This window comes from Ovis canadensis, chromosome 20, assembly GCF_042477335.2.
Source record: "Ovis canadensis isolate MfBH-ARS-UI-01 breed Bighorn chromosome 20, ARS-UI_OviCan_v2, whole genome shotgun sequence".
NCBI lineage: Eukaryota > Metazoa > Chordata > Mammalia > Artiodactyla > Bovidae > Ovis > Ovis canadensis.
Window position 1 is genome coordinate 32,092,220 of NC_091264.1, and position 24,487 is coordinate 32,116,706.

At 55.2% G+C, this 24,487-nt stretch overlaps 1 protein-coding gene across 8 annotated transcripts; it reads left to right on the plus strand.

Annotated features, from left to right (window-relative positions):
- Positions 1–3: 3 nt before the first annotated feature.
- TJAP1 (tight junction associated protein 1) lies at positions 4–24,211 on the plus strand. 8 transcript variants are annotated; one of them, XM_069564560.1, is made up of 11 exons: positions 20–108; positions 598–693; positions 9,619–9,748; positions 16,722–16,819; positions 17,473–17,598; positions 19,091–19,119; positions 19,803–19,964; positions 20,175–20,241; positions 21,263–21,370; positions 21,463–21,546; positions 22,449–24,211. In XM_069564560.1, the coding sequence occupies exons 5-11, from the start codon at positions 17,500–17,502 to the stop codon at positions 23,544–23,546; spliced, it is 1,647 nt and encodes a 548-aa protein (XP_069420661.1). In that variant the 5' UTR covers positions 20–108; positions 598–693; positions 9,619–9,748; positions 16,722–16,819; positions 17,473–17,499; the 3' UTR covers positions 23,547–24,211. The 8 variants fall into 8 exon arrangements, with proteins under 8 accessions (XP_069420659.1, XP_069420661.1, XP_069420662.1 ...); XM_069564561.1 differs by having other exon boundaries at positions 17,476–17,598; XM_069564558.1 differs by lacking the exon at positions 9,619–9,748 and having other exon boundaries at positions 4–108; positions 17,476–17,598.
- Positions 24,212–24,487: the final 276 nt, after the last annotated feature.

The following is a 24,487-nucleotide window of genomic DNA, read 5'->3' on the forward strand; positions in this document are numbered from 1 at the left end:
CCCGATGACGCGCGGCGCCTGGTGCGTGGGGATTCCCGCGGCCGTGGCCACTACCCGGCCTGCCCCGCGGCAAGATGGCGGTCTGAAGGCAGTGGGCAGCGGCAGAAAGTTTGTTGTGGGATTGGATTAGTCGGGCTGGGAGTCTATACTTGTAGGGGATCGTGAGGATGCCAACAGGGAGTTGGGGCGGAGGGAGTAGCTCTGGGGTTGAGAAGAGGAAGTGGAGTGGTGGAAGGTTGAAGGCAGAGAAAAAAATGAGATAGGGATGGAGGGGAGGGGGCCTAGATTCCAGTGGTAGCCTTGGGGGGAGGGGATTCCAGGCGGGGAGCCAGAAGTAGGTGTGCAGGGAGAAAGAAGCAGAGTCACGAATTGGAGCGGAACTTCTTAGCCAAGAGTAAAAAGCCCGGAGCGTGGAATAGAGGCCCTAGCGCAGGCTGGTGAGAGAGGAAAAGGGGTCTTTTCCATGGAGGAGAATAGTAGGGAATGGAGGAAGAGAGACCTGAAGGAAAGAGGGAACTAAAGCCAAACAAATGACCCTCTTCTAGACTTAGATCAGCCTTTCCACAGTTCTTATAGCAGCATCTGCCCCAATTTCAGCTGAAGACTCAGGGGCCCCAGGGATTGGAAGAAATCACAGTGCCTGCTTGGAAAGAAGAAGAGGTAGCGACTTGCCCCAGCTCAACCCCAGAGCGGGTAAGGTGGCCTCCGTTGACAGGCTGGCATGCTCCCTGGAAGCAGGATGCATGGGCTCCGAGTGATGCTGAAAATCATTTTTTCTGAGAAGGGTGCTCTTCTCTAGAGGCTGCTTTTTGCCTGTGGTCCCTAAGTTAGTCTTCTGCTTAGATCTCACGCTGATTTGTTAAGAGTTGGGTGTAGTACTGAGCCTTGTATGCCTTCACCTGTGCAGGCGAACGTGGGCAAGAGCCTAGAGATCAGACTGAAAATGTTTTAACACATCCCTGTCACAAGCAGTTTCCTTCACGGTCACTGTATTTTCTTTGATCTCCCCATCACATCTTCAGTTTGGTCTCCTGCCCAAAGTGGAGATTTGTGGGTGACAGATGGTGGGCAGCCGTAAGGAAACAAACTTCTGGTTGGTGTCCGTTAACCATTTAGGCACCTGCTGTCGCCGATTCCTGAATTCATTCTTGCCACATGTCTGCCTCTTTTGATCTTTTCTTTTAGTAAGAAGGGCTCATTTATTTGGGCCCGTGTTATTTGGGGATGTGGATTTGGTGCCGAGGTTGGGTCAGAGGAGTGAGGCAGGCAAGTTGGGATGAGGGAGGAGAAACCCAGATCAGTTTATGGTAAGAGGTCAGGCTGACTGGTGCAAAGCTCTGCACGTGTTTTTCACATCATTCTGTCCCTGAGACCCCTGATATTTGAGAGTTGCTTTACAACCTGGAGCAGTGTGATGCAAGGAAACGCTTGTAGAACTTGCCTTTTTCTCTTCTGGTAGTTTTTTCCTCTTCCTTTATATCTTCCTATCAAACCACATTAAAAAAAATTTTTTTTTTAAGTTTTGGGGACTTCCCTGGTGATGCAGTGGTTAAGACTCTGTGCTTCCAATGCAGGGGTCATGGGTTCAATCCCTGGTCGGGGAACTTAGGACCCACAGGCTATGTGGTGTGGCAAAAAAAAAAAAAAAAAAAATAGTTTTATTAGCAAAACTAACCATGACTTTAGAAATAGTGGATTTGGGTTTGGAGGAAAGAGAAGGGGTTTGGAGGCAGAGAGCGCAATGAGTGTGGTTCCCACTTCTTTGATGCCCTTTGGTTATGCCTAAGCCAGAATTAGGAGCATGCTTCTTACTGGAACCTGTTTCAGCATCTGCTGAAACATCTGCTCCATGGTTGGATCAGCAAGTCTGATTTGATCTAGGACTCCTTACTAACCATCTTCTGCTCCCTACTGTCAACCCATCTGTGCCCCCAAAAGTCTTACTCCAGGCAGACCAGCCTAAGCCACTGTCACTAGACTAGCTTCAGTACCCTCAGGTATCTGAAGAACTGGTGTTATTGAGCTGTGACTTCATTCCTAGAAGGTTGAAAAACTTCTCTTTCTGAGAACAATTTGTGGATGTCTCTAGGAGATTGTAACCAGCAAGGACAGTGTGGTGAGTCAGCACAGAGATTAAGAGCACTGACTCTGGAGCTAGATTGCCTGTCCAAACCTAGACCTTGCCGTTTGTGACTCTGTGACCTTTAGATACTGCACAGCTCTCTGCCTCAGCTTTCTCATCAGTCAAATGGAGATGGTTGGAGTACCTATCTCACAGAGTGGTGCGAAGGTCAAATAAGGTAATACATTAGTGCATTTAGAACAGTGCCTGACATTCAGTACATATATTTGTTGTTGTTATGCTAGCCAGATCTCAGCCCTAATTTCTGATTCATGATTGAACTTGGTGTCTCTCTGTGGCAGACCTGTACTGGTTTGAGCTGCTCTCCTGGTGTGAGAAGAGGACAATATGGATTTTACATGTAGTGAGAATATCCTCATTAAACTATCTAAAGTGATATTAAAATGCCAGTGATTTCCTGTTTGAAACTGTGAGGCTGTAGAATTATCAATTTACCATCAAGTGATGAAGATAATAATAGTGCTTACTGAGCACGTTCTGTACGCTTGGCACTTTTGTAAGTGGATTAGTAGTTTAATACTTTTAGTATCCCCATCTTACAGAAGAGTAAATAGAGGTGCAGCATTGTTAAGTAATCTGCTCAGTATCACCCAGATAGTAAGTGGCAGAGCTGGGATTTGAAGCTAGGCAATCAGGCTTAAGCAGTTGAGCTTTTTTTTTTTTTTTTTTTTGCATTTGGTATGAAGTTAACTTTTAAATATGCCTACTGGCAATTTGTGTCTCTTGTTTGCTTGTCATGACGGTTAGATGTGAACCCATATTGTAGTGAACGTTTTTTTGATTGTTTAAAAAATGTTTTAGAAGTTGAGCTCTTATCTCAGCTCTCCCCTTCCTCTCAGAGTTAATAACCCTTGCAGGCACTGGTGGGACTTCCCTGGTGGCTCAGTGGTAAAGAATCTGCCTGCAATGGAAGAGACCTGGGTTCGATCCCTGGGTTGGGAAGAACCCTGGAGGAGGGCATGGCAACCCACTCTAGTATTCTTGTCTGGAGAATCCCATGGATAGAGGAGCCTGGCGGGCTACAGTCCATAGGGTTGAAAAAGGTCGGACACGACTCAAGTGCCTTAGCACACACACGGGGACTGGTGTGGGAGTGCCCTGTGCCATGTTCGCCCAATCTACTCTGTCTTCATGATTCAACTTGGTGACTGCTCTTTGGAGAACTTTGAGCTGGGTGGGGTGAGCAGACAGAAGGACATAGAGCTCCATTCTTAGTGTGCATTGAATGTGTCGGTGTTTGTGTTAGTTAATGTAGATGTAAATATAGGCTCATTTCTGACTATGGTTACTGACATGAACCGTTGAAGGAACCATAGTGTTAAACTCATAGACGGTCTACATGCATCTTTCTTTAAAAACAGCAAACTACAGAAGGGGAAAAACTGTGGTATTAACATGAGAGGAAGTTGGAAAATAAATGTGCTTCTGCTGAAGCTTGTGTTGTAGAGGAAGGCCCTGGTGCCACGCCCAGGTCTCTTTCCTTTAAGCCAGGCAGGAGGCAGAGTATGTGTAAGGATTGACTGACGACCGGCTTTCCTTTGCCCAGTATTCAAGACTCACCCTTTCCCTCCATCTGAGTCATGCCCTGTCTATTTAATACATGCCCTCAGGGCCCATCTTTTTCTTTAGTAAATGACTCTTCACTCTGCCATCAGGGCAGGCACACGCCTGGGCTCATGGTGTCGGGGACTCAGGACCTAGGACTTGCCCTGTGATGAAATTTTCTGTCTGTTGTTGCATAGCGCATGTGCTTCTGAGAGCATCTATCAGTCTCTGCTCCCCTCCTCCATCAACAGAGGCGCCACAGGCCTCAGGATGGTGTGCTTTATCTTGACTTGTGCTGCAGTCAGCATGCTGAAACGTGTTATCTCCATAGAGTACGTGTTTGTGTTTTGTTAGAAGTTCCCTGACTTCCTAGATTCAGGTCACATTTTAGGAAACGATTGAACTTCAGGGTGAAGGCTGATGGATTTTGAGCCAGTTCTCCCCTGTTACCATTCTCTTTTTGTTGTTGTCTAAATCAGCTTGTTTTCATAACACCCTGTATTCGTTTGTTATCTTTGAATCAAATTCCTTCACCTCCTTTTCGCTATCATATTTTGAGTGCCAAGTCCTGTGAGTAAACTGGGCCTTCATTTCTCCAGTAGGATTCAGCCTCTTAACAGCTCTTTAAAAAAAAATTATTTTTAAATTGTATTATTAGTTTTGATTGCACGGGGTCTTTGTTGCTTTGCAAGGGCTTTCTCTAGTTGCGGGCAGTGGGGGCTGCGCTTCGTTTTGGTGCATGGGCTTCTCATTGAGGTGGCTTCTGTTGTTGTGGGACGCGGGCTTAGTTGCCCTGTGGCATGTGGAATCTTCTCAGATCAGGGGTTGATCCCATGTCCCCTGCATTGGTAGGCAGATTCTTATCCACTGTACCACCAGGGAAATCCCTTAACAGCTCTTTAAACTCCTCGCTCTCTAGCTTCTGGGTCTTTGTACACGCTGGTTGTGCTGCATTCCAGACTCCCTTTACCTTCCTTATTGCTCTCGTGGTCTCATTTTAAATGTCACTTCCTTTGGGATCCCACTGCCCTTTACTGTCCTGTGCTTACTTCTGTTTTAACACTTGGGCTATATTGTAATTGCCTGTTTATTTGTCTGGCTCTCATGAGACTGCAAGTGCCCTGAGAACAGACACTGTCTTACTGTTGTATTCTAGCGTTTGGGTTAGTGCAGGGTACGTAAGAGGTGCTTTATAATGCTGTGCTGCATATAGAGTGAAAGAAATGTGATGGGCAGTCTCTCCCTACTCTATCTTCCATGCTGCTGTAAAAATTTACTTTCCTATAAAAAATATATTATCTTTTCCCTTGAGGCCATGGTTTCTCTCTTGTTTGGGATAGAGTCCACAACCTTCAGCCTTGTGTGCCCAGAGGCCCAAACTCCACTCTCTAGCCTGAGTTACTGCCACTGTGTTTCATCTGTCCTGTGTCTCCTTGCTTCTGAGTTTCCTACTGCTCCGGAACCTTTTCTGAACACTTGTTTACTTTTTTTTCTTACTTGTGCATTTTACTCTCTGCATCATGCTCACCTTTGTCTCTAAAACTCTGCTGACCTCCTGAGACCCAGCTTCTCTGTCACCCTGGATGAGAAGACTTCTCTGTTTTCCTTTCTTCCTCTTGGTCCCTACAGCACTTTGAACCTCTGTTCTGACACTTGTCTACTTGTTTACCTGTCTGTCTCTTTCACTGAGCAACAAAAGCAGGTGAGACTGGGGAACAGTGTCAGTGTGCAAAGGAAGTTTGTTGATGCTTCTTCCCATCTTTTACGTTGAAATGCTTCCTTTGATGGATTGTGACAAGCATGTGAAATTAGCAATGACTTTGGTGGATACACATGGGAGTGAGTAGGTGGCGGATTTGTTATGTAGTTAAGGCCGGAGATGACTAAATGGGGTGGGTTTTTGCTGTTGTTGTTCTTTTATTAAACTTCTATTGGAGTATGGCCAGTTAAAATGTTATGATAGTTTCATGTGGACAGCAAAGGGACTCAGCCATACATGTGCATGTATTGGATGGGCTGTTTAAGGATCCATGTTCCCTGGTGTTTTGTGGACTGAAAAAATGTTGGGTAAAGCTGGTGGTCTAGGCTTTGAGAAACCCAGACTTCTTGTCCCAGTTTTTTTTTTTTTTAATTGGGGGGGGGGGTGGGCTTTGATGATCTTGAGTCACAGAACAGGCTGATGAACTCAGGTGCTCCCCAGAAATGGGGTGGGAGGCTGAGAGTTGCTGTCCATTCTTTGACTTTTTGTTTTCAGTATAGCTGATGGGAATAATTCTTCAGCACCAGTTCTGAACAAGCGCCAGAGAAGTTTGTTTCCAGAAGTCTAGACCTCTTAATTGTATAATACCGGGCCGCACTCCAATGGGAGTTTGCAATCACAGGAAGATTCGTCTGGTTCTTGGGAGGGCAATCTTTCTGTCTGGTGTTTAACTCCCTGCCCCAGCCAGATGCCTCTCCTGTTTGCTCTGAGAGCACTCACCACAATGTGATGCAGGGGGGCTGTTAACCTGTCTCTCCCCACCTAGGGGTCTTTCTTTGAAGCTTCTTAGGGGCAAGGTCATTTATTGAAGGCTGAGCGTTTAGTTAGCCCCTACATTGGAGGTGCTGAGCAGTCCTGTTCCCAGTCTAGTCTTTTCTTAGACTAAAGCAGATAAAATCTATCTGCTGAAACTCTTTGAACTCTCAGGAAGGAAAGTCCTGCATAAACAAAAGGTGATAGTATTAACAATCGCATTACTAATTATTTTCTAGGGCTCAGTTAATGCGGTTAAATGATCTAGGTGCTTGGCTTCAGCTGTCTCCCTCTTCAGCCTTGTATTCTAACCACACATCCCTAAGCCAGCCGGAAGGAGTTAAAGGAGGCACTGAAGTACACACAGGTGTATTTTCTTGCTTAATTAGCATCTTAAAAAGGCTTTAGCTGCCGGCACCCGCCTTATTATTCATCGAGCTCCTTTTAGTGCCCGCAGTCGTCTGCTGGCTTTTCTGTGGTATCGCTGGTCCTACCTTGGTGTGCTCCACGCTCACAGCCAAGACATCTTGGTACAGCCTTGTTCACGCCTAGGAGAACCACAGGATGAAACCAGTAGTTGGAGGTGGACTGAAGGCGTTTTCCCTGGGCTCTGCCCTCATCCCTTGGTGTGGGGTGCACACTGCAATGTGGCCCGTCCTCATGATGGCATCTTGGCAGGAGTGATAAGCTGCGCTGTACGTTAAGCAGATTTGAGAGGAGATCGGGTGAGCCAGCTGGACTGGATTGTGTTGTGTGCTTTTAGGCCTCAGAGGGACTGAGTCTGGCGAGGGTCCGTGAGTAGAAGAGTGAGACTTTCTTTGTTCCGTCTCTCTTGTAAGTGCCAGCTGTCCACTAGGTGACATTGGGATCTATCAAGGACACGGCCCCCTGTTTGTGAAGCGCTTTTATGTTCTCATGGTAAACTGGCAGAGAACTCCCTGATGGGGGTACTGCCTTGTGAAGAGTCAGCCTAGACCCGAAAGCCCTGGGCTTCCATTAAGCTCACCAGCGGGATAGAACTCTGCACTTATCACCTTGGGTGCTGAACAGTGGCCTCTTTGCCCCTTTCCAGGTGAGCCAGATGGGGAATTCGGTCTCAGATGTCTTTGAAGGGCTTTACCTCAGGGCAGAATTGTCATCGTTTTCCTTGGCTCCCGGCAGAAGACAGCTTTCCAGGCTTTGAACTGGAATTGGAAGTGGAGGGCTCTGTCCCCGTGTGTCTGTGGCCTTGGGCAAGTCCTTTATCCTCTGTGTCACTTCAGGATGGGAGAACTCCACCTGTTCCCTGGCCTCACTGAGCTACAAGGACCAAAGGAAATACAGTTGAAGGGGAAGCACTTCTGGAAGGGTACAGCACAGTGCAGATGGAGTGATTTTGTCCATTTGTCAAGAAACAGTGCGTTTTCATCATAAACATGGTGTATCACCTCATTGAAAATACCAACCGTACAGGAAAATACACAAAATTAAAGTAAAAAGACCTTCCCTTTCTTGACCCACTGCTCCTGTCTAAGCCCTTTTCCAAAGACAGGGAATACTGTTAACCATTTATCCTGTATCCTTCTAATCATTCTAATGTATTAATACTTCCAGACATTCCCCATCATGTATTGCCTGTAAAATAAACACAACTCAATGGTAATACATATTGTTCTTCAGCTTGTTCTGCCCTCCTAACAATTAACCCTGGATGGGGCGGGGAGGGGGGAATTAGTCCCTGCTGGAGCCTTCGAGGAGCCCAGGCTGCAGCCTCCCGCCCAGCTTGGTGTGTTCCTGGGGGGCTGGCTGGCTCCTTGGGAGGGCTGGAGCAGCTTTCCCAGCGGTTCTTGCCACAGCAGACCCCCTGCTTACCTCTGAGGGATTGTCTTTTATGCTGGGATGAAGTGTTCTGGTGGGCGTGCCCTGGGGTGGGAATCAGGGTGGTGCGGGCATGATGGGGGCACCAGCACCCCCGGCTCACGCCTGTCTCTCTCCTTCACTCTTCTTTCCTCTCGGGTTGGAAAGGGCGGAGACTTCCCTGATTTCTCAACCCTGCTGTCTGAAACCTTGGATTAACTAGGTCACTTGTTGCTCCCCATTTGAAAAACACACCAGACCCAACTGGTGCATGTTTGTTTATTTATTAGTATGTGTCTGTGTCAAGGATTCAGAAGACAGTCTGCCCATAGACATGCTTCCTTGCCAGTCCAGGGAAGCGGTCAGAGCCCACAGGAGGAGTTGGCGTCTTCTCTGCTAGATGGCTAGCTCACCGTTCCTGGTCAGGCCTCGGCCTTTGGACCTCCAGGGCTATCAGAGCAAGGTGGGGAGCCCAGCGAGGGGCCAGTTGGGAAGCCTGTTGGAGCTTCTCTTGCTCGTGTTCAGCGTTGGCCTGGGCTCGGGAGAAGCCAGGCCTATGTGTGCGGCCAGGGTGGTCTCTCTTTTCCCCTTCCTACCCCAAGTCGTCATATCATCAGACTGAATGGGGGTCGTTCTCCTGCTTTTTCCCTGCCAGCCCTTCTCCGTGAATCACAGGCAGTATTTGCTGATGTCTGTGCTGTAACTTTCCTGTCCTGCCTCCCCAGGGGTCGCATCTTGGACAGGGCAGGGGGTCTCTGGGACGCCACTGCTGTGGCACATTTGCCTGGAGGTCTCCAAGCCAGGGTGTGTCACTTTCCCTGGGTGATTCTGGAGGCTTCAGGGAAGAGTGTTCTCTGGGCTAGCTGTGTGAGAACCTTAGCCTTTCTGGGCTTTGTCATTCTGAGGGAGTGGGGGAGGCCCTCCGGGTCTGGGGAGCCTGCCTGTGGCCTCGCCCTTACCCTTGCCCCGTGGGCTCCTTTGGGGCCAGCTCCCTGGGAAACACCGTCCCCTGGGCCTTTCTGAAGCTGAAGGTGGCGGTGTACCACCCGTTCCCTGGGCTGGCGTGGCTCTGGGCTGGGCGCACACTGCCCCATTGTGCTGTGCCTTCCATGCAGCTCTTGTTGCAGCCTCCGGTCCCTGGGCCAGTTCTCTCCCAGCGCCTTTCCTCGGAGCCCGTGGGAGGGGGTGGGGTGGACTCTGCTGGCACAGGCTTGGGCGAGGTGGCAGCTGCAGCTGTGGGTGGCTTTGTTCTCAGAAGCAGCTTTCAGGGCTGTGGTCCAGCCTGGCAGCGGTGTTCCGGGAATAGGTGAGACAGGAGAGCTGCCCCCTGGTAGCAGTGCCCCCTTCCACCACGGCGATGCTCTCTTTCTGTTGACAGCCAGAGAGCCTTGCTCCCTGGGGTCACCAGCCGGGCTCACTGCTTGGCAGGGCGGGTGCTGTACCTCCATGTGGCCTGTCTGCCAGAGGGGAGAGGCCCCGCAGGGTCTGGCGGTAAGTCCGGAGGAGCGTCCCTGCCAGGAGAGGGCAGCGTGTGCCCTCGGGCGCCCTGCAGCCTGGCTTTCCTTCTGCTCTCTCTCTGCAGCTCCGGAGTTGGGCTGCTCACAGACCAAGCTGTCTGTCTGTATGGAGTGCCTGGAGGGCGTCTGCCACAAGTCTGTTGCTAACCGTGCTAACCAGGAGAGCTGGCTGGTTGGGGAGAAGACACTAACCCTGTGAGTCTGACCCAGGCCAGCTAACCCACCCTGAAGGTGCCTCCAGCCAAGCCTCTCGCCTCCCTTCCTGCCCCTGGCCTCCTTCCCTCTGCTTACACCGAGCCATCTCCTCTGCGCGCTTGTCCTTACCCCCGGGTTCCCTCCGTTGGCCGGGTCTCCTTGCCGTATGTGGGGCTGTGCACAGGTGTCTGTCCACCTGCCAGCCAGCTGCTGGGCTCTGCCCCCATCCCTCCCCTCAGTCAGTATGAGCTGCTCAGTTCTCCCTTAGAACAGCATGTCTCTTTAATCTGCTTTTAGCACCATGGAGTTTGAGAGCATCCCTCAGTCATGGTGCTGTTGGTTTCATGCCGCAGAGACAGATGGAAGGAGAGTAGGAAGGGAATTTTCTGCTAGACTGGATAGTTTCCTCCCTTTATCAAGAGGGGATGATGATGGAAATCCCTGTGGCAGTCCAGTGGTTAGGACTCAGTGCTGTCACTGCCAAGGGCCCAGGTTCAATCCCTGGTCAGGGAACTAAGATCTCTCATGGACATAGCTGGAAGGAAAAAGAAGATGATGTCCCCATTATTCCCATCCCAGGATAAGATTTGAAATTGCAGGTTCTTCTTGGGGACTGGGAGGTTGAGGAAAACCTTGGCCTGGCTGTGAGAAATGGCCTGGACAGAGGAGTGAAGCTCTGTCTGAAAGTTGGAGCCCAGAACCGGATACCCATCTGAGATGTAGCTCCCATTGGTGACCGTTGCACTGGGAGGTGGAGTGGGAGGACTTGATCCCCCCCCCACCCCCGCCTTCCACGTCTGGAGCTTCAGGTGGACTTTAACCGAAAAGAGCTGGGAAGGGCGCCTTAGCCAGAGGGGGCAGGACCTGGCTCTGGACTCCACAGTCGGCCTGAGGGAGGCGTTGGCCTCAGCTTGCCATGGAGAAGCTCCCAACAGGCTCCCTCCTCCCTCCAGGCTGGGAAAGGAGAAGGGGGGTCCAGAGGTTGCAGGAAGGCTGACTACGCAGGGTGCCCTGGTGGTCTGCACAGGTAACTAGACAGACCCTGTCTGCTGATTCTGGGGGCAGTGCCCAGGGAGGGGGGCGGAGTGTGGTGCGCTAGATAGGGGGACCTGAGACCTGGAGGCCCTCTAAGCTGCCTCTGTTTCCCTTGAGCCAGGAGGCAGAGGGCAGGAAGCTGCTGGCGTCCACAGAGTGGGAGTGTATAAACAAGGGAGGGTGTAGGGGCTCCGAGGATGGTGTGGACCCTGAATAGAGAGTTAGCAAGCTGGAGGGAAAGGTTGAGGGCAGGAGGAGAAGGGGACGACAGAGGATGAGATGGTTGGATGGCGTCACCAACTTAGTGGACATGAGTTTGAGCAAACTCTGGGAGGTGGTGATTGACAGGGAAGCCTGGCGTGCTGCGGTCCATGGGGTCGCAAAGAGTCAGACACAACTGAGCAGCTGAGCAGCCCCAGGCTGGAGGGGCCTGTGGCTTGGCTCTGACCAGGAGAGCAGAAGGGGCGAGGAGTGGAGGGTTGCTTCTTCCTGAGGGGCAGGATGGGGATGAAGGTCAAGTGCTGCTTCTGATCTGGGGACTTTTGAGCACCCCCTTTGGGTTGGGGTTGGTTTGCTTGGCTCATCAGCAGTCTTCAGCCCCTTTCCTCCTGTCAAGTGTTGCCTTGAGCAAGGCCGGGTGGATAGACTTGAGGTATTTGCTCTGGTGGGAGCCAGGTGAGCTCTCACAGGCCACCAGCACTAGTTCTGAGACCTCAGGATGACTCTTGGGCGGAATATTCCCACCCATTCTGGTTTTTTAAATACCTGTAGTTTGTTCCACTTAGAGTGGGCGGGGGGCCAGGTTAGGGCCGCAGGCAGCATGTCCCAAAAGGGTGAGGTTGTGCTTTCCCAGAGGGGTGGCAGGCCTGCCTGGGGGAGGGGCAGTGGGGCTGGTCTGGACACAGACTGGCATCTTCCAGCCTTGTCATCGGCCCAGAGGAGAGCCTGCCCGGGCCCCACCCGTGTTCTGCTGGCTGCTTGCCTGCCACGCGCCCAGGATCGCTCAGGGCTTTGCTCAGGTATCTCGGGAACAGCTGCGCCGGAAACCGGGGCCCCAGTGCTGGGAGGACTGAACCCAGGCTGCCTCAGTGGGATTGGCTCCGTGTGGCTGTTCACTGACAGCCAAGGGGGATAGTAGCCTTCCTGATTAGGGGTGGACAGGGCAGTCTCCAGGCCCCCTGCTGGCCCACCTGGCTAGGGGCTGGCGCTTGCAGGGTGGAGGTTTGTGTTTCTTGGTCCTTAGTTGGAGCCAGAGCCCGGATTTCAGAGGCCTGAGAAGCAGTTGGGCTTGCACTATAGGAGTGTGTCTTGCCCCCCACCCCACCCCCCGAGGCGCAGCTTCCTCCAGGCCTGCAGGGTTCAGGGACCACTTCACAGCTGAGGACCATTCCCACAGGGGAGACACTCATCCCTGTGACCACACGCTCCTGTTTAGTGGTTCACCGGGGGCTTTAGGAAGGGCCCATATTTGGTTTTATTATTAATTTATATCCTGCTGGGGTAAGGCAGCATACAGCACAGCTGGGGTATTCTGAAAAGGGGCCAGTTTTCCTTTCATTTTAAAAGCAGCAATGCCTGCTATCTTCCATTTGACTTTCTTTGGGTGAATTATGAAAGAAGAGCATTAGTTAATGATTTTTGTGATGTGTGTGCCTTCCCTGATTCAGAAGATTGGGTTCATTGGCCCCTCAGGGTCCTTCACTTGCTTGATTTCAGTGACAGCTGGGGACAGAGACATCAGTAAGTACAGAAATGCTGAGCCCAGGTAAACTGCTGGGGTCATCATTTCTTAAAGAGACTGTGGGTGATGGAAGTCGCGGAGGCAGGCACTTTCTTTGGGTAGGCAGCTGAACTGGGTAGGGAGCAGGGGTGTGGTACAGAACTTGGGGGCTAGAAGAGACCTGGGGGGTGCGGGGGAGGGCAGAGTTTGAGCCACACCTGTTTGGATTCAGTCGTCTCCCTCTGCTCGGCCAGTGTCGAGGGGGTAACCTCTGAGCAGAGGGAAAGCTGGATGCTGGGAGCTCCCTTCCTCTCTTGCACCTTTGACTTTGCCCTGGGCCTTGGGCAGACGCACAGAAGGGACGGCAGAGGGAAGTAAGAGAGTGTCCTTGGCTCTTGGAATTGAACCTTTCACTGTTGCCTCTGCGGGTGTTTGCAGGGAGGAGGAGAAAGGATAGTGGTTTGGAGAGAATCAGATTCTGAAGAGGGCTCCTCCTCATCCTGCTCTGTCTCCAGCAGTGTCAGGACTGACCTCGGGGGCGGGTGTGTGTGGGGGGGGCCCTGGTCACATCCACACACGCTCCCTGTCTGCAAAGGGGAGCGAGTCAGAGAGCCGTCCCCTGGTTCGAGAGAGGAGACAGGCAGATTTTTTTGTCCTTTGACTGAAGGACACTGCTCAGCCGGCTCCTGGGATATATTGCTCCTTATGTCTGCCTCTGATACACGCTCTGCTCAGCTGTTCAGCGGGTTCAGAGCGTAGGTTTGCTGTGCGTGCTGAGCCCCATCTCTAATGAAAGCAGACTTTGTTCTCTGGAGGCAGCTAATCGTGCCCGTGGGCTGCAATCAGGGAGAAGGTGTTTAATACAGGGCAGGCGGCAACAGGGGCCTGCGCCGACTGGCAGATTGCAACATGGCAATTACGAGGCTATCACCCCCTCCCTCCACCCCGCAGATATGGTTGAGTCCTCTGAACTGCTCCTGAGTGAGTGAAGAATGAATACTCTGCAGGAGAGGGAGGAGGAGGCAGGTTAGGTGGGGTGGGGGCTGTGAGAGAGCTGCTTTCCTTTCTCACCTCGCCTCCATGATGTGGGGGGTGGGGTGGGGTGTCTCCCTCAGCAGTGCCTGCAGGTGCAGCCCCAAGAGCCCCAGACCAGGTCAGCTGGGGGGATTGACTCAGGTCTCAGCCTTTCTCCCAGAAAGGCTTCCCTCATAGCTCAGCTGGTAGGGAATCTACCTGCAATGCAGGAGACCCCAGTTTGATTGCTGGGTTGGGAAGATCCCTGGAGAAGGGATAGGCTACCCACTCCCGTATTCTGACCTAGAGAATGCCATGGACTGTATAGTCCGTGGGGGTCGCAAAGAGTTGGACACCACCGAGCCACTTTCACTTTTCTCCCGGAGCACAGCTATTGTCACACAAACCCAGCCTGAGATGTGGTAGCCCACATCCTGAGTCTTCTGCTTCCAGTTCCTTGAAGCTCAGGTAGTTTGTGGTGAGGGGTGGGAGTGGAATTCTTCCTTGTCAGTTTCTAGACTTTCTAGAAGACCCTTCTCGTGGAGGTGCCCTGGAGCCAGCGCAGCATCCAGAGGCTGAGACCTCAAGGGCTGTCTGCCCGCTCCTCGTGGCCTGTGGCCCATTTGGATTTGTCCAGCCTTCCCTGGGGGGCTCTTTTTCTTGCTGTGGGATTAGGAGTCAACCTCGGGTTGAAACACTCCAAAGCAGCTTGGAGATCTCTGGGTGAAAGCTGTGTGCCAGGGAGGCTGCCTCCAGGAGCTGGGTCTTCCTGGAGGGGCTGCTCTGCTGCTTTGTAACCTGCCTCTCCTCTCCTCCCGTGACCCTGCTGCCCGGCTGCTGCTCCCTGTGTTCTCCAGTAGGCCTGGCGTCGCGCTCACCCCTGGGGCTGACCTTCCCTGCAGTGCCAGCAGCCTGCCAGGCCTGTGTGTGCCTGTTCAGTGCTGGAACTGTGGTCCCCTCCAGGCTGGATCTGGGGCCCTTAGCAGACCTCAGGAGTTGGAACCAGGGCCCCAGCGTGCACTGGAATTTAGGGATATGGGGCAGGGAGTGGCACGGAGTCTCCCTCCTGGACATGTGTTGGGATCGCTGCAGCTCCCTGGTGGATTGTCCTCCCTAGCAGGGTGTGGCCTTCTGCTTCCCCAGTCGGGAGCCATGTCCCTCCGTGTGACTCCGATATGTATGAAAAGGGCACCTCTGGCTGGGGGAAAGAACCTCCAAAACCACTGTTGTTCATCTGAGAGTCCTAGTCTGCACTTTGACCCGTCTCACTACTAGCCATATCCACGCTACCTGTCCCCCTCAGCGGGCCAGATTATCTGGGCATGAAAGCCCCAGGAATATGTGCTGTGGGGCCATGAGGTTGAGACAGGGCAAGATGAGCTCGTAGGACATGTGACAGCTCGAGCTGGGGCCGCAGGATGTGGAGTGAGGCCGCTGCCTCTCCTCACGGGTAGGATGATTAGATACCCGGGCACAGCAGTGTCCTCCGCCCACCACCCACACCAGTGTCCCAGAGCTTGGAGGGCAGTGTGGGCGCTGGCAGGAATAGGGAGGATGGGGGAAGGCAGAGGCCAGCTCTGGACTTCATGGGCGCGCCTGGCTTCCAGTGTCTCTCACTTCTGCCGTCTGACATCCTTTTCTAACATATACACACACACCCCGCCCCCGACCCCAACTTAGACCCTCTGAGTATCAGAACCCAGGTGCCTGGGCTGCTTGGCACTTTCTGGGCCTGTTCCCCAGGCCAGAGGAGCTTCCACCCAGGGCCCCACTGAAGGGGTAGCCCCAGGGAACTGTGGGGGTGATTTGTTTGCTCCCACACACCTCAGGAATGTGCTGTCCCTTCAGGCCTGCCCAGATTCCTGAACAGGGAGTCAGCCTGACACAGCCCGCTGCGTGTGCCCTGTGGGGACACGTTCTGCCTCGCCATCAAAGGGCTGGAGGTTGGCGGCTCGTGCCTGCTGCCACACCCCAGAACCCCACGCCAGAGGCCAGGCTGCCCAGACAGGGGGGAGGCCACTCCTCTTCCCGCCCTCCCCACCCCCTCACTGTGCCTCCCGCCTCAGGCCCTGTTGGAATGTGACAGGAGTCGTGGCCAGGGCATGTCCCGACTGCAGGAACACACGCTTCAGCCCGCAAGGCTTCCCTCAGCCCCCAGCTCTGGTTAGGTGGATGGCGGAGGCAGAATTGTTGATGCCCGGAAGGCCACCTGAGGTTGGTGCCTCCACCGGTCCCTGTGGTAGCTGCTGCCCCCATGCTGCAGCCCAGCTCATTACAGGTGGGGGAGAGGTCGGAACCCCAAGAATTTGGAGGGGACCTCACAGGCCACTCATTCCAGCCACCTCTCTGCAGATGAGAGACAAGCTTATCCAGTGAGGCAGGGACTTACCCAGGGCCACATCGTGTGTCAGAAGCAGCACCGAGCCCGGAAGCCAGGTGTTTCAGCTCTCCAGACTGGGGCTTCCTGCACAGGCTTTCCCAGCCCCGGGAATATCAACACTGTGTGCCAGTAATTCCTTGTCGTGGGAGGCTGCACCGTGCTTTATAGGATGTTGAGCAGCATGCCTGGCCTCTACACATTAGATGCCAGTACCACCCACCCCTGGTGTGACAAGCAAAAATGCCTTCAGATATTTGCCAGATACCAGGGGCGGGGAAAGGAGGGGGCTGGGGAAGACCCAAATCACTGTGGTTGAGAAGCATCATTGCTCTAACGTGCTGCCTTCTCCAGTTCTCTCACCGGGACCTTCCCTTCCACCTCGCGGCCTGTTCACCGCTGTTGCCCATAGAACTGGTGTTTGGGCTCCTCTGGAATCACGAGGAGCTTTTTCTTTTTTTCCCCCCAGCATCTTCTTGGGCCTCTCCTAGGCTTTTTCCTGGTGTTTTCTTCTGCAACCCACATCCCCCAAATCTCTGAGTTGTTGTTTCTAGACTCTGAGAGGCCCTGGAGATGAACAGGACAGATATGGGGCAGGATAGGGACAAGACAGGACCAGGCCTCTTCTGGAATCAGGCGTGTGGTAAGCCAAGAGCATGGTCACACAGACACACCTGTGTCTCCCTGGGCCCGGGACGCCGTTCATGGGGAGCCCAGTGCTTCCGCTCCGGTCCCGCCTCCATGGCTCTCCTGCGTAGCTCTCCTGTGGGCACTGACAGACAGGCCTTGACACCTGGGTTCTGTTTTCTTCCCGTCTCCGGTTTCAGGAGCTGTTGGCCAGAGGAAGTGGCCGGGCCGTGGGATGTAGAGAGCCACAGGCTGACTCCCGGACAGCAGAACAGAGAGTGCTGCCGACGGACGGACGGTATGTTGGTGAGGCCTGCGCCCCCCACTGGGCCCCTTCCTGGGAAGGCTGGCAGGTGAGGGGGCAGCAGGTGGCCCCTCTTGGTGGGGGCTGGTGAAGAGAGTGGTGGAGGCCAGAGAGGCTTGACCTTCAGGGCCCCCAAACCTGGTGACGCCCCGCCCCGAGGGGTCCAGGCTGGGCGTACATCTCAAGCCCTTACTTTCTTAGCTAACATTAGTTGAGCATCTGAGTGCCAGCTTCTGTTGTTAGTGCTTTCCATAGTCATTACAACAACCCAATGAAATTGGTTGTTGAAACTCAACCCAGTTTGGAGTTGAGGAAACTGGTGTTTGGAGAGTTGCTCTTCCCTCTGCGGTGGCCCTCCCACGCCCGCAGGGGCCAGGGGTGGGTCACTCCTCCAGCCCAACCCATGCGCCCTGTGCCCAGGCCCTGGGCCCTGCCTTTCCCCTCATGTGTTCCCACTGGCCCTGGACCCCTCTCCTGTTCACCACTGACCCACAGGCAGTGGCACACCAGAGCTGAGCACTTCAGATAACCCTGGGAGTGGCCCAGGCCTATCTGCCTGTCTGGTGGCTCCTACCTGTCCCCCTTTTCCCTCAGTTCAGAGGCTTCTTGCCACGTCTCTAAGCCTCCTCCCTCCTTATTTCCCTCAGCAGGTTGAAGAGCTCTCGCCTCCCAGAATGACCAGTGCTGCCCCTGCTAAGAAGCCCTACCGTAAGGCACCACCCGAGCATCGTGAGCTGCGGCTGGAAAGCCATGGCTCCCGGCCCGAGCAGGAGGTCAGCAAGAGTGGTCCCCCTGCTCCAGCTGGCAGCTGCAGACCCCTGAGGCGGGGCCTGGCTGTCCTGAGGGGGCATCTGGTTCCCCCAGTTGGGGTGCGGGTGTGGTGTTGCTGGTACCTGCTTGGGCTCTCAGCTGCCGCCATGCTTGTGGGGGGCCATGCAGACTAATGGGGGACGGCTGTGACACGTCCACACATCCAGGAGCCCCAGAGTCTGTAGCCTGGACTGGACTGTAGTCTGGAGCCTGGACTCTGGCCCTCCGCTGGTGGAGCAGAGCTGTGCAACCTGTGGCCCCTCTGGGCACCTTTAGGGAGCTCCAGCTGCTTACCCTCAGCCTAGCTATTCTCCACTGTCCCCGAAAGGCTGCCCTTCGTCCAGCTTTGCTTTGTCTGGCTGACATTGATCAAATATGTGCTCCCTGCTAGGAACCGCATTAGATTCCTAGGAGGCCTTCTTCAGGCAACCGCCGAACATTCTCCAGATTGCTGTTCCTCTCTCATTAAGCTCCTGCAGGAGGAGGAGAGTTTATTCTCCCTGATACTGTGTCTCTACCCTGTTGAAATTCAGGGAGCACATTTAGAGAACTTGAGAGATGGCCAGCATGTGCCAAGCACCCAGGGCAGAAGTGCCATCCACGACTTGCTCATTTTCAATTCAGGAAACATTAAAAGGCCAGATACTGTGCAAGGTGCTGCCCTCTGGGCACCACCCCCCCCCCACCGGTTTTGTAGACATGGTCTCTAGGGTTCATCAAGATTAATGTAACCAGTCCAGGTGTCAGTGGCTCCGAGGGCCATAGTCTGGGCCACGCACCTTATTGTCCTGCCTGTGATGAGTGTCCTGAAGCTGTGAGGCCAGTCGAATGCCACTCAACATTTCCCTCCTGCCATAGCACGGGCTGGCTCTGCCTTGTGGTTGGCTGAGTTCTGGCCCTTGGGCTCGTGACCTGTGTGGGGGTTGAGGAGGATGCTGCAGGAGGGAGAAAGCAGGTTGAGACGCTTCACTCCTCTCCGTCTGGGTTACCCCAGAGGCTGTCCTGCACTCGTGCCTCCCAAGCCTCTGGGAGGGCCCGGTGTGGCCCAGGGGGCCCGCAGGGCTTCATCAGAGCTCCAGACCCTACTCCATCCCACCTGGCTTTGTCACTTCCCTAGAAAGTCTTCAGCCTTGCCTGCAGGGCCCACTAGGAGCCCAGTGAACAGCTGAGAGGCTGTCTAGCCCAGGGAGAGGTGGCATGGCCTCTAGGACTCAGAGGGCTTGGAGCTGGTGTGGGGAAGGGCAGGGTTGGAGTCTGGCGGCATGGGCGAGGGTAGTCTCGGCTGGTCCAGAAGTTACTAGACGGCCTCCATCTCTGTGGGGCCCTGCAGCCCACTTGTGCCAGACACGTATGCTGCAGACATGAGCCTCTCTGAGGCTGTTTGGAGGAGGTGGGAGTGAGCGGGAGGCAAGTGGTCCAGAGCCAAGCCTCACGCTTCTGTTCTTTCGTGCACAGGAGCCGCTGACTGATGCGGAGAGGATGAAGTGAGTACCTGGTGCCCAAGAGCTTCCCCGCCTCAGCTCGGTCCCCTCAGCCCCAGGCTGTTGGTACCGTTGGGCTTTTCCTTGGATTAGGTAGAGGTAAAGGTTGGGGATTTTAGGGACTCTGGAAGGCAGCTTGATGTTTGGATATTCCTCCTGGAAAAGCATCTGTCTGATGAGAGCGTTGGGGAGGCGAGTGGCTCTGAGGGGCTACTCGGGCAAGTCCCCAGCTGCCGCCTCCCTTGCCAGCTGTCTCGCAGCCCTTTCTGTCAGCTCTGTGAGGCCTCTGCAGAGCAGGGCCCTCCTGGGCTGGGTTTCCACGAGCTGAATAATGGAGCAGCTTGACTGTGCAGTGGAGAAACTGGAGCTGGGGGCCACCTGGCTTGGGTTGTAACCAGAGACAGATGGCAACTGTGGCCCCTGCAATTCTGTCTTCTCCAGTGAGGGGGGCCGACTGTCCCCCTCCATCCCCTCTGCCTCCCCCACCCTCCAGGCCCAGCCTTGTTCTCAGGGGCAACAGGCCTATGGGATACGCTTCCCTGGACTCAGGCTGAGCCTCAGGGAGTCCCCTGCCCATAGCTGCCTGTCCTTCTGCCACCCCTACTTCCTTCCTGAATCCAGCCTGGGATTCCAGGTGGCCCTTCCACCTCTGATGCCCCTCTGCCCTTGACCCCTCATCCTCCTAGGCTTTTGCAGCAGGAAAATGAAGAGCTTCGTCGGCGCCTGGCCTCGGCCACCAGGCGCACGGAGGCTCTGGAGCGCGAGCTGGAGATCGGGCAGGACTGCCTGGAGTTGGAGTTGGGCCAGAGCCGGGAGGAGCTGGACAAGTTTAAGGACAAGTTCCGCAGGTGTGGGACCGGGGGCTGGGACACGCATGCATGCATCTCCCCGTTCACAGGGGGTTGTTAGCCAGGCGTGGCCTCAGAGGTGGTCCGATTCTGATGTGAAAACTGAAGTTCTGGGAGGGGCCCCTGCCCAAGATCCCACACCAAGAAGGGACTGAGCAGGGTCTAAAGAACAGCATCTTGACCCAGGGGTCTGCCTTGTGTTCTCTACAGACTGCAGAACAGCTACACGGCTTCCCAGAGGACCAATCAGGAGCTGGAGGACAAGCTGCACACGCTGGTAATCTGTCCAGGAGGGCAGCTTGTCGGGTGCTGCACTCACAGCACAGCACGGGGCTGGGACTTGGAGGGGGCCCCCGTCCTGCCCTGGGCTCGGGAGGGGGTGGCTGTAGTGGGGAGGGGCCTGCCATGTGCTGTGCGAGTCAGGATCGTCTTAACGTTCACACTGTTTCTCTTCTCTCGTCTTCCCCTCACGCTGCCACCGCCGCTGCTGTACTCTTCTCTCAGGCCTCTCTTAGCCACAGCTGGATTTTTGCAGTTGCGTCTGAGTTTGTGTGTTTTCTCCCTTGCCCTTGCCTCCTGCTCAGCTGAGATCTGGGATGGCTGGGGCCTGGCCCTTGCCCTCTGCCCACTCCTTTCCTCTTCCTCATGGGAGGCCTGGTCAGCAGTCAGTGCCTCACTCCTGGGGGACAGGTGGGGAGCCTGTTCTTGGCTTGGGCAGAGGTACTGATTGATGTCACCACTGAACACTCACAGCCTCTCAGCTGCAGTGGCAGCTAGCCCCGCCACTTGGAGGAAGGGGGCCTGTGGATCCAGTCCCTGAGCTGAAGATCAGAAGACTGTAGCTCCCTCCCTGCTTGACTAGATAATCTCCCAGGTGCCCCCAGCTGCCACCCAGCCCCGCTCCGTGCCCAGCCTCCTCCCCCCACCCAATGGCCTGATCCTGGAAACAGCTCCATGCAGCATAGGCCTGAGCCCCTGGGTTTGCAGTTCTTGCCTCTCAGGGTAGAAGCTCCCTCCCCTGGTATGTAGAGCTCCTTGAGCGCCCTCCAAGGTTGGGCAGCTCTTAGACTGCTCTGGGCCCGGGCCACTGTCGGTCATGCTCAGAAAGCCCCTGCCCCACAGCCCGCCTGCACTGCAGGAGAAGTGTCCGGTCTCCTTCTGTCTGTCCGTCATCTGTCTCTGCTCCATGTGCCTTGGCTGCCCTAGCACCTGTGGCTTCCTGTGTCTCTGGGCTGGGAGGAGGGGAGGAAGGGCTGGCTGGGGCCCGGGCTGGGTTCACTGTGAGTCTCGTGCCTCAGATCAAGAAGGCCGAGATGGACAGGAAGACGCTGGACTGGGAGATTGTGGAGCTGACCAACAAGCTGCTGGATGCCAGGAACACCATCAACAAGCTGGAGGAGCTCAACGTACGGCACCTTGGGGCCCCCCGCCTGTGCCACTCTGTCCCCACCCCACTCCCCGCGCGGGGCTGGGCTCTGAGCTGCGTCTGTGTCTGCAGGAGCGGTACCGGCTGGACTGCAACCTGGCCGTGCAGCTGCTCAAGTGCAACAAGTCCCACTTCCGTAACCACAAGTTCGCTGATGTGAGTAGCATACCCTCCCAGCCAGTGCCCACCCACCCTTTCTAGGACCCCTCCAGCTCCAGTGTCTATGCCTCTCTGTCCTGTCCTTGCACCTCTGGCTCCCCTGCTTTCTGCTTTGCCTTCCCCTCGCCTTCCTGTTTCCCCTCAAGCCAGGCAGCTCAGCCTCTGGTTGGTGTCCTACATGCTCTCAAGGGCCATCACTAGGGGCAGGGTGAGGACTGGCCCTATGGGTATTTCTGGAACAGAGATGGGGAGAGGGTCTCAGTTTCCAGATCTGATGCAGGAAGGAGGGGGATGCCAGAAGTATGGGCCATAAGATAATTGAGAGAGCCCCTTGCTCCAAGGGGAAGCCCTAGACTCCAGAGCTGCGGCTTAGGGCTGACAGGGTCGACAGAAGGAGTAGGCCTTAGCACCAGCTCTGGGGTCAGATCCTGGCTGTATTAATCAAAAGCTTCAAGTCATTTCACTGCAAAATGAGCACATACCTCGGTGTGCTGTGAGAACAGCTGATAGCAAAGTGCCCCGCACACTGTGAGGAGGGAGCCTTGCACACGGCAGCCTTTATTTTTGCCCTGGAGAAGGTGATGGCACCCCACTCCAGTACTCTTGCCTGGAAAATCCCATGGACGGAGGAGCCTGGTAGGTTGCAGTCCATGAGGTCGCTAAGAGTAGGACAGGACTGAGCGACTTCACTTTCACTTTTTACTTTCATGCTTTGGAGAAGGAAATGGCAACCCACTCCAGTGTTCTCGCCTGGAGAATCCCATGGATGGAGGAACCTGGTAGGCTGCAGTCCATGAGGTCGCACAGAGTCGGACACGACTGAAGCGACTTAGCAGCAGCAAGCTGTCTTAGGCTGGGATCCTTCATGTCTCTTTCCTTCTCTCGTTCCTGTACCCCAGCTGCCCTGTGAGCTACAGGACATGGTTCGGAAACACCTGCACAGTGGTCAGGAGGCCTCCAGCCCCGGGCCTGCCCCCAGCCTGGCCCCTGGGGCTGTGGTGCCCACCTCGGTCATTGCACGCGTGCTGGAGAAGCCGGAGTCTCTCCTGCTCAATTCAGCCCAGTCAGGCAGCGCCGGGCACCCCTTGGCTGAGGATGTCTTCGTGCATGTGGATATGAGTGGGGGTGACCCAGGTGACTCAGCTAGCCCCCCAGCCCCAAGCAGCCCCAGCCCCCAACCCAATGGGGAGTGCCACTCCCTGGGCACTGCTGGGGGCTCCCCAGAGGAGGAGCTGCCCCTGCCGGCCTTTGAGAAGCTGAGCCCCTACCCAACCCCATCTCCGCCACACCCACTGTATCCTGGCCGCAGGGTGATCGAGTTCTCTGAGGATAAGGTGCGGATCCCCCGCAACAGCCCCCTGCCCAACTGCACATATGCCACCCGCCAGGCCATCTCCCTGAGCTTGGTGGAGGAGGGCAGTGAGCGGGCCCGCCCCAGCCCGGTGCCTAGCAGCCCTGCCTCGGCCCAGGCCTCCCCCCAGCACCAGCCCCGCCCTGCCCCACCGGCGCTCAGTGCCCCGGCCAGCTCTGCCAGCTCCGAGGAGGACCTGCTGGCCAGCTGGCAGCGGGCGTTTGTGGACCGCGCTCCGCCCCCGGCTGCTGCGGCCCAGCGCACAGCCTTCGGCCGGGATGCGCTCCCCGAGCTGCAGCACCACTTCGCCCTTGGGCCTGCTGGTGGAGATGAGGTGCAGGCACCGTCGTCCCCGCCTGGTGAAAGCGGGCTTCTGCTGCTGCCCGAAGCTGACCCTGGCTTTCCCAGGGAGGAGGATGAGGAAGAGCTGAATCTGCCCATCAGCCCGGAGGAGGAGCGCCAGAGCCTGCTGCCCAGCGATGCTGGCACTGAGGAGGGGCCCAGCACGCCTCGCGCCGAGGGCAGGGTGTGGGCACTGCCCAGCCCCAGCCGCCCCCAGCGCAGCCCCAAGAGGATGGGGGTGCACCACCTGCACCGCAAGGACAGCCTGACTCAGGCCCAGGAGCAGGGCACTCTGCTGCACTAGCGCCCGGCTCGCCTTCCCGCCGCCACCGCACTGGGATCGCAGGGCACCCCTGCCCTTGCAGCTCAGGGTCTCCACCCAGCCCAAGCCCTTGGCCTCTGCTCCCTGCGCGAACAGGGCCAGGCCACACCAGGCCTTCCAGCTGCACTGACTGTAACTGGCACCAGCTGGCCTCGTGGTTTTTCCCTCCTGGAATATTTATTCTCCAATGGTGACGTGCAGCTGGGGCTTATGACCTTTCTTCCAGTCAGCCCAAATCGGTCTGTTCTGGGGAGCTGAGGCGATTATTACATCAGTGTTTATCCTCCATCCTCCTTTCATAGACATCAGTTTTTTTTTCCCCCCCAGAGTGTAGGGGGTCATTGGGATTATTAACCTCTAAATTCTAGTTGTTGACCTGTTTCCCGCTCCTTCAGTCCTCGCACGAGCTGTGGCCTTCAAGGGGCCTAGCACAGCAGGCCCTCAGGGGTGTGGGAGAGGACTGACTCAGGGCTCCTCAGATGTTCCTCCTCCCTCTGGAAGGGAGTAGAGGGTGGGATTCAGGGGCCTTAAACTGGGCTCTAGGTGAAGCCTGGCCCCACTCCCAACCTTGGCTCTAGACTGTTACTCCCAGCACTGGGAAATTTTCACATCGGTAACTATTTTAAAATTAAACTATTTTACTGGAATGGCCTCATTTGTTTTACTGACCTTCCTTCTCCAGTCTTCTCCCCCTTCTTGAGTATCCCCAGTCCTAGTCATGTCCTAGTCTTTGCTCCTGACTCCCCCTGTCTTCACTCTGCCTGGGGCTTCCTTGGGCACAGAGCATCAGGCAGGGAGAGAGTATCCCTCAATTAACCTTGGCAGGGCTCCTGAGTCTCCTTGGGGTAGGGTCCAGCCAAGTTTTGGGGGCACTTCACCTCACTTATGGCCCTTACAGGGTCTGTGTAAGGTGTCACCCCCAA